Genomic DNA, 9,274 nt, shown 5'->3' with positions numbered 1-9,274 from the left:
GTGATGATTCATAAAATTTTGTGGTTTTCTGATGCAAGACAGAGTATTAAAAACTGTATATAGAGACTGCAGATCCACATCCCCTAACTCTCTAAGAAGGGTCTGCTCTTATGGATCATGCTTTCAAAACCCAGCTACACTGCTGGGAGTCTACTCTGCATAACGAAGCACATCATGGAAGAAAACAGACGCGGAGGAAGAGGTGAGCAAGGATTGAAAGAAAAATTCATACCTTTTGACACTACCTTTTCCTTTGAAAAGAACACCAATAACTCCACAAGATTCCCAAGGTTTTCTGCATAAACACCCATAACTCCTCCAGGTTTCACTGGCTAATTGGGAGGCAGAGGTAGGGTTGAAAAGGAGAAAGTCCTAAACCCATTAATTAGTTAAGCAGGATGTGGATAAAGTCTCAATAGTGCATGAGTGTGTCACAGTACTGTTACACAAGAATCATCAACTTACTTCAACACATGGATCAAAATTCCTGAAGTCCTCAGGTCTCAACATCAACTTTCAGCTGTCACTGTCACCAACTCCTGACACCAGTACACAATTAACAGCAATTGATTAAAAACACAGAGAGAAATGTCAGCAACTGTTGTGCAGCCCCTGTTAGCAGCACAAATGCCACAGAAAGCCCCCATCAGCCTCCTGACTGCAAGTTATTCACATCACCTGTAGGGTAAGAAACCAGCACAATTTACAAGATTATATTTCAAGGCTGCTCTTTCCAGTGATTCTGTTTATGATGCAGTCTCCACAACAGCTGTACTGTACCCCGCAAGCCGTGGGAAGAGAAGGAACCACAAAATTCAGCTCCTCAAATCAGTCACAACTTCTTTTGACACAGAGGCACAGTCACACATTCAGATGTGAATCCCAGCCATACTGTAAATTAAAAGTAATTGAATGTGAAAACTAATCACTCAAAGTAGAAAATCCCTGCAAAGATATGTTAAGTGAAATGACTCAGAAAAGAAATTTCACTTTATTATGCAGCACTTAAGTCATTATTCAGGTTATCCTACAAGTCTCTCATTCCTGAGGGATTCATATTCCTGGAAAGGAATCATTGCAAAAATAAAGAGCCTGTGAACTACCACCAGTCAGAATGCCAGTGCTGCCATGCAGATCTGCAGACATTATGAAAAAGCTGCAAATAATGAAGCCAAGAAAGCAAAGCAAGAGCTCCACATTCTTCTCATTTCACACTAGCTAAGAAATCAAAAGAAGCAGTCTGAAGTCTCTGAAAAAGCCTCTGTTTATCACTGTCCGGTGTTTCTCCCAGCTGAATTTCACAGAATTTTCACTGAGGGTGACAAGGACATCTGTTTCAAGGCTGGAAAACATTCTCCTCTCAGACTCTGTCAGTTCCCAGTTTCCATCACTTGTGGCACTCAGAGCCAGGATCCTCACTCCAGTGGGCTCCCTGTTTCTCAGTCACCAGCTTGATGAAGTAGCTGTGACTCGCATACAGCTCAAGCTTCTCACTGATGTCAACCCACTTCACCACTCCAGCATCATCACCTGCTTCCAGAGGCAAGTTATCCATTGTCTCACCTGTTCACAAAACAAGAGTTAGAACACACTATTGCATCTTTTCTTCCTGCTTTTTCCCCTCTCACATCCTATTAGTTCTGCCTTTCCACAATGCTCCTTCACAGGCAGCAACCTTCAAAGGCTTCTCAGACAAAAAACAACTAAATCTCTCACTGAATCTCTGCCAGAAACCTTTTTCAGACTTGCACTATTTTAAGGCAAATCTGAATGGCAGAAATGGTGTTAACACCCTGTCATTGTTCCTAGGATATCACCAGCAGCATGAAAAGTTACTGGAAACCATCATGACAATGTGTACTTATTAACCCAAGTTTAGCCAATACATCTGCCTGGGTTTTTGCTTGTTTGCCTAATATTTGACTGCTCCTTTTCTCACATACTATTCCACAGGACAAACTGAATTCTGAAACTTATATACACTTATGAAAAAAAATTAAAATTTTACCGAAGGCTCCAAAATAAAAAAACTAGTTTTTAAAAGGGGATGCCTTTGCTTCTGAATTGCTTTTTTTCTCTAAGTTTTCACTCTGTTTTTAAAAAGGATCTCAGGACTTCATAAACTACAACCAAGGAAATGCTTTTCTCTTCTGTATTGGAAACAGAGGCCAAAGATACACTATCTTCACTACTTCTGGGGACAAATAAATCTAGGACCAGTGACATGTGAAACTTCACAACTGGCACCTACTATCCCAAATTCAGTGGAAATGTCATTGCATGAAGTCTCTGGCTTGAACACATCAGAAACATCTAGGTAGACTGATTTATCTTACAGGTGAAAAATGGGAGTCCAAGGTAACAGATCAATTTAAGAATCTAGTCCCATATTTTACACCTGACTTTCATGCTCCCCTGATTTCACTGCCATTCTCAGCTCAACAACAGCCCCAATTTCAAACCAACATATGGAGTAAAAGGCAACGAAGAGCATGCCTGGAGATATTTACCTGTTTCATCATGATAGTTCACAGCCTCTGTCTCCATCCAGGCATTATCAGTGTTACGAGGGTCATCCACATATCCTCTGTACACCTATAAGGCCCCAAACAAACCAGAACAAGCTCAGTGTCAAAACAAACAAGGTGGAATCAGTCATCCTTTTTTTCTTTCCTTCTGAGACATTTGCCCTTACAGAGTTTTCGACAGTCCCTTCAATTTCCTACACCCCAAGAAGATGAGCATCACAACACACTTTCATTTCACCTGCACTTCTTCAGGTTTTATACAGCTATGAGTTACATGCACAGCTCAAAAGGCTACCACGAGAGACACAGAGCTCACCACAAAGTGTTCCTGGCTGAACAGCTTCTGGAGCTGCTTCTCCAATTTTGCTTTCTCCTCAGGGGATTTCTGCAGAGAGTTCAAGGCCTCCTCCTCAAATTCTCTCTTCAAAGTAGCAGTGATTTTTTCCCCTGGGTCCACCATTCCCTTGGAGGGGGGGAAACAAACAAACAAACAAAAAAAAAATGCCATCCCTTAGATTCTACACATTTTAACTCCTAGCTCTTAGTATATTACATGCACTTGCATCACACGTGTGCCATATCTGTCTCATGGCTTCACCAGCAGGGAAATGCCAGCTGCCTCTGAAGCTTTGCCCTTACCCCTGGAATGGCCCACTCCCCACAGTCTCTCCTCTTGATGGCTACAAACTGCAAGATGTTCTTGCCAGAAACTGGATGAGCAACTTTATTGCCACTTCCATCCCTTTTCCACCTGCAGAAAATGATAAACAAGAACATGTTTTGCTGCTTCTTGACACCTGGGCCTGAGAGAGGAAGAGCAAGACACTGCAACCTGTGTGGAGACAAACAAAGCAGAGAATGAACAGCTGAGGCAACCAACAAATGCCATCACAGAATCATAGAATCACAGAATTTCTAGGTTGGAAGAGACCTTTAAGATCATTGAGTCCAACCCATGTTCTAACACCTCAACTAGATCATGGCACCAAGTGCCACATCCAGTCTTTTTTAAATACATCGAGGGATGGTGACTCCACCACCTTCCTGGGTAGATGATTCCAGTATTTGACCACTCTTTCTGTGAAAAACTCCTCCTTAATTCTTGCCTGTATCTCCCTTGGCGCAGCTTGAGACTGTGTCCTCTTGTTCTGTCTGTTGTTGCCCGGAGAAAGTGACCGACCCCCAGTTCACCACAGCCACCCTTCAGGAAGTTGAAGAGAGTGATAAGGTCACCTCTGAGTCTCCTTTTCTCCAGGCTGAACAACCCCAGCTCCCTCAGTCGTTCTTCATACGGCTTGTGTTCCAAGCCCCTCACCAGCCTCGTTGCTCTCCTTTGGACACGCTCAAGCATCTCAACGTCCCTCCTCAACTGAGGGGCCCAGAACTGGACACAGCACTCAAGGTGTGGCCTCACCAGTGCCAAGTACAGGGGAAGAATGACCTCATTGCTGCTGCTGGCCACACTATTCCTGATACAGGCCAGGATGCCATTGGCCTTCTTGGCCACCTGGGCACACTGCTGGCTCATGTTCAGCCGACTGTCAACCAGCACGCCCAGGTCCCTTTGCTCCTGAGCACTGTCCAGCCACACCATCCCCAGCCTATAATGCTGCAGGGGGTTATTGCAGCCGAAGTGCAGGACTCAGCACTTGGACTTACTGAACTTCATCCCATTGGATTCTGCCCATCCATCCAACCGTTCCAAGTCCCTCTGCAAAGCCCTCCGTCCCTCTAACAGATCGACACACACTCCCAGCTTAGTGTCATCTGCAAATTTGCTAATGAAAGACTCTAAACCCTCATCCATGTCATCAATAAAAATATTAAACAGAACTGGCCCCAGCACAGGCCCCTGAGGGACACCACTGGTGACTGGCCTCCAGCTGGATGCAGCGCCATTCACCAGCACTCTCTGGGCCCGGCCATCCAGCCAGTTCCTAACCCAGCAAAGAGTGCTCCTGTCCAAGCCACGGCCTGCCAGCTTGTCTAGGAGTATGCTGTGGGAGACAGTGTCAAAGGCCTTGCTGAAATCCAAATAAACAACAGCTACAGCCTTCCCTGCATCCACTAGGCAGGTTACCTGGTCATAAAAGGTGACCAGGTTGGTTAAACATGACCTACCCCTCCTAAACCCATGCTGACTGGGTCTGATACCCTGGCCATCCTGTAAATTCTGTGTGATGGCACTTAATGTAAACTGTTCCATTATCTTGCCAGGTACTGAGGTCAGGCTGACTGGTCTATAATTACCAGGATCCTCCTTTGCAACCTTTTTGTGAATGGTTATCACATTGGCAAGCTTCCAGTCATCCGGAACCTCACCAGTGAGCCGGGACTGTTGGTAAATGATGGAGAGTGGCTTTGCAAGCTCATCTGCCAGCTCTCTCATTACCCTGGGGTGGGTCCCATCTGGTCCCATAGATTTATGAACATCCAAGCATTTCAGTACTTCTTTGACTGCCTCCTCTTGGATAATGGGGGGGACCATTCTGCTCCCTGACACCATCAACCATTCCAGGTGGGCAGGTGTCTTGAGGGCAAGTCGTCTTCCCACTAAAAACTGAGGCAAAGTAGGCATTAAGCACTTCTGCCTTCTCCTCATCTGTAGTTCCCTCCCTTGTCCAATAAAGAACGAAGGCTGGTCTTACCCATCCAGCAGAATTGCAACCAAGGACGGAACAATGAGGGTTTTCCTCAGCCAAAAGGGCAGAAAATGCCCATGAGGCATGTTTCTGCAGCCAAGCTGGTAGCAGCAGCTCCTCTGAAAGCTGTCCAAGCTGCACTTGTGCTAATTCATACTAAGAGGATGAGAATGTTTCTGCTGGAACAGAATGGTCACACAAGCTGCAGCAGCACCAGGACAAAGCCACAAGCAGTCACCATTGCCTTGAGTAAAGAACTAAGAACTACCAATAGGCAGAGCAAAAATCTGTCTAAAAAAAAATTAAAAGAAATAAATAAATTTTTAAAAAATTCCAGCATTCACTTTCAAGGAAGCAATTCAGTAGCATTGGCATCCTTCAGGAAAGGGGAAGAAGTGAAATGCATCAGGATGATTTTCCACAATGTTTCTGTCTTCAGCATGGCACTTTCTAACTCACACTTCTGTTAACCACACAATCTTTTCTGAATACTTTGTGTAAAATGGTTAGCACGTACCCACACATCCTTCTGGAAAAGCACATCAAAACAAAGCATACAGTAACAAAAAGAGCATCCTAATCCTACCTCCTCCTGTCATAGACTAAGTCAAGTTAGTGTTTCTTGCATTAACAAAAGCAGAATGGGCTTACAAACAGAAAACAAACAGAGAAAAGGGCCATGAAAAGTAATATCCTGCCCAGAGAAGCAGAAAAGAAGCAAAATGCATGTTTTTTTCTCTACTGCAGGGTACCTTGCAGTTACCTGCCCCTTACCTGGTAACAACAGGATCAGCAGCGTGGTTTGGTCCCCAGCGCCCTAACAATCCTCGGCCAGTGAGGCCAGTCCTTCCCACTGGATTGCTGAAATAAATGCCACAGTACATGACTCATGTAGTCCTGAACTGGTTCCAACTGGAAATTAAGCCCAGCCATACCCAGCTCCTCTGATCTCTGAAGACCAGCTGGAATTTATTTTCTGCTAAATTTTCAAACCCTTAACACATTAAATGTATTTATTTCCCCACATTCAAAACATTCTACCAAAAAAAAAAGAAAAAAACAAACAAAAAACCCCAACCAAAACAAACTCAAAAAAACACAGATCAAGATTAAATAACAAAAAAGGGAAGGACAGCAACACATATTTTGTGTTAAAGCACATGCATGCTTTAAAGGGCAAGAGACACAACACATTTTTCTCATTCACCAACTTAGATTCTTCAAACTAAATTCCATTTTTCTCTCTTGGCTTTGCCCTAGTAGGTACCATGTATTGGAACTGATGGACCTGTAAGAGCACTGAAACTACACCACTGAAATGAATATACAAACAAAAGCTCCACACTCACCGGGGTCTCCCATTTTCGACCACATACAAACCATTCAGACTCTTCCTCTCCACTTCTCCATCTCTCTCATTGAATTTGGGAGAAAAACCTTCATCACTGTGCGGCAAATAAGAATTTAACAGAGACAAATTACAAAACACAAAAGCTTGTATGCCAGCCATCAGACCAGCAGCACCCCTTTGTGTGTTGATGAGCAGTTTTTACTAGAACTGGAGTTGCAGGCCCTCCCTTTTCTAAAGGAGGCTATGAAGTCCTAAGCTTTTCTGATTACAGTCCCTCTGTATTTAGGTCTGCAGGGAAAAGTGCAGAACTAAAGTATTTAATATTGCATCTCTCTCAATCTTCACTTAGACAAAGTGTTTCAAAAGTATTTTTGTTTAAGATCAGAGGTGTAGAATCACAGAATCATTTTGGTTGGAAAAGACACCTAAGATCACCAAGTTCAATGCAGCACTGCCAAGCCCACTACTAAATCATGCCCCCATGTGCCACATCCAAATATCTTTTAAACGCCTCCAGGGAAAGTGATTCCACCAGTTCCCTAGGCAACGTGTTCCAGTGCCTGATAAAGTTTTTGGTGAAGAAATTTTTCATAATATCAAATCCAAACATCCCCTAGCACAACATGAGGCTATTTCCTCTTGTCTTATCCCTTGTTACTCAAGACAGAAGAACTGACACCCACATTGTTACACAGTCACAAAAAAAATCTGTGTATCACAACCTTTCACACTTCCTGAGTCAGAGCGCTCCCTTCAAAAACTACAATTACACTTTCTTTTTTCATGTTGCATCCCAACCATGAATAAACAAACAAGTGTATCACTAAAATGTTCTTCCAAATTCTTAAGAAGAATTAGATTTTTATTTAGCTCACAACACAGAGAAACATATGCACAGCATCAACAGCTGTCCATTATTCCAGTCTCAATCATCAGCTCAGTAAAATCATGTATCAAAGACCTTCACAACAATCCAAAGTACTCAGTTCTCTAACTACCACTTTCCTTAATCTTAATTTTCACACATCACTGTAGAATTACACATCACTTAAGATGATCTTGTTAACTCAATTCATTATTATTTCCTGCTTTCATGTTCTCAGGGGAAAAGAGCCACCATTTCTACTCACTTGATTTGGGGATCTGCCCAATTGGGTCTGGCCAAAACAGACTTTGCAGTGTACTCCACAGGATTATAATCTTCCCAATCAGTCAGCCAGCCCACTTTATCTTCAGGAACTTGGCTACGCTCAATGTGTGATCCTGGATATGGGGAGGTGAGAGCTTTTCTGTGGTGGAACTTCACATTATAACTGTTGAACATGTTTACAGGATGAAGACGGGACCAACAGCTTGCAGATAAATTACTAAAAGAAAAAAAACCAAACATCTCATTCATGCTCTTTAATATAACATGCTCTTTAATCCCCAGTCATTAAAGTACAATACAGCAAATGGAATAGACTCAGCTCTTTCACAGAATCAACTAGGTTGGAAAAGACCCTTGAGATCATTACGGCCAAACTGTGAACAAGTACCGTCGTGTCGCCTCGACCATGGTAGTGGTGACACGCGCCACGTCCAGGCTTTCCTTGAACACCTCTGGGGATGGTGATTCCACCACCTCCCTGCGCAGCCCATTCCAACGTCTAAAGAAATTAGAAGAAATTCCTCCTAACATTCAACTCACGAAATGCCTGAAGTTCACAACAAAAACCTTTAAAAGAGACGTGGGAAAGGGCAAACCCGCTCTTGTACTTTCCAATAATGCCGTCACTTTAAGGGACAGCTCCCCTTGCCTTTCCCCCAAAGGGACACCCTGAGGGACACCGCACCCTCCGGCCCAGCTCCCCCTCGGTGGGCAGGAGGGTGTGCGGCAGCCCCGGGATCTCGGCCGAGCCATGAGCGGCTGCTCCCGGCGGAACAGGCCGCCGACCGTTGGCAGCGACACCGGGACGCGATCCGGGCTCCCACGGCTCCGCCACCGCCACAGCCCGCCGTACCTGTGGGCGGGGCGGCGCTGGGCAGCGCCCCGGGCCCTCAGCAGGACAGAGAACGAGAGCACTACCACCACCCGAGGCAGAGCTCCGGCCGGCAGCGGCATCGGCGCCGCCGCGCCCGCACCGCGAGCGATCCCGCCTCCGCCTCGGCCCCGGGGCCCGGGCCGGGCTAGGGTTTTGCCCTGCGATGCGAGGCAGCCCGCTGCAGAATGCCGCTTCTTGATCCCGCCCCTTGATCCCGCTTCTTGCCGCCCCGCGCTGCTACAAGCTAGCTCCGCATTGGCGGGAGCGGCATCAAGGGCAGCGCCCGCTGCGGCTCTGGCTGGGGCGGAGCTCCGTCCCCAGGGCAGCCCCGCAGTGCCAGGACGTGCACTGGCACTCAGGAAAGGGTTGGTGACACACCCGTGTTTGGCTGCCGCTGGGCAGCGCTCCCACAGCATCACTGCTGTGTCCCAGCATTCCCAGCCATACCAGTGAGCAAGATCCTGGACGGGAACAGAACCAGGCCAGCTGACCCAAACCGACCAAAGGGTTATTCTATGCCGCATGACGTCAGCTCAGACATAAAACATAAGGAAGGGAACGGAGGGCATTCGTTATTTACAGTGTTTGGCTTCCGGAGCGACCGATGTGCGTGCGGAAGCCCTGCTTCCCGCGGGGAAGTAGAAAATAACCTTTCCTCTTTTATATCTTTTACTTTAATCAACTACCTTATCCCAAGCTAGGAGTATCCATTTCCATGTTACTGTCCCT

General features: G+C 45.7%; 1 protein-coding gene across 2 annotated transcripts; it reads right to left on the bottom strand.

Moving 5' to 3' along the window:
- Positions 1-968: 968 nt before the first annotated feature.
- On the bottom strand, positions 969-9,084 carry NUDT9 (nudix hydrolase 9). 2 transcript variants are annotated; one of them, XM_066547944.1, is made up of 8 exons: positions 8,993-9,084; positions 7,652-7,888; positions 6,520-6,615; positions 5,945-6,031; positions 3,168-3,279; positions 2,845-2,991; positions 2,511-2,595; positions 969-1,563 (listed from the first exon to the last, which is right to left on the bottom strand). In XM_066547944.1, exons 1-8 carry the CDS (start codon positions 9,067-9,069, stop codon positions 1,388-1,390), a joined length of 1,017 nt encoding a protein of 338 aa, XP_066404041.1. In that variant the 5' UTR covers positions 9,070-9,084; the 3' UTR covers positions 969-1,387. The 2 variants fall into 2 exon arrangements, with proteins under 2 accessions (XP_066404041.1, XP_066404040.1); XM_066547943.1 differs by lacking the exon at positions 8,993-9,084 and adding an exon at positions 8,525-8,762.
- Positions 9,085-9,274: the final 190 nt, after the last annotated feature.

This window comes from Molothrus aeneus, chromosome 4, assembly GCF_037042795.1.
Source record: "Molothrus aeneus isolate 106 chromosome 4, BPBGC_Maene_1.0, whole genome shotgun sequence".
NCBI lineage: Eukaryota > Metazoa > Chordata > Aves > Passeriformes > Icteridae > Molothrus > Molothrus aeneus.
This window is presented reverse-complemented; position numbering and strand designations above follow the sequence as displayed.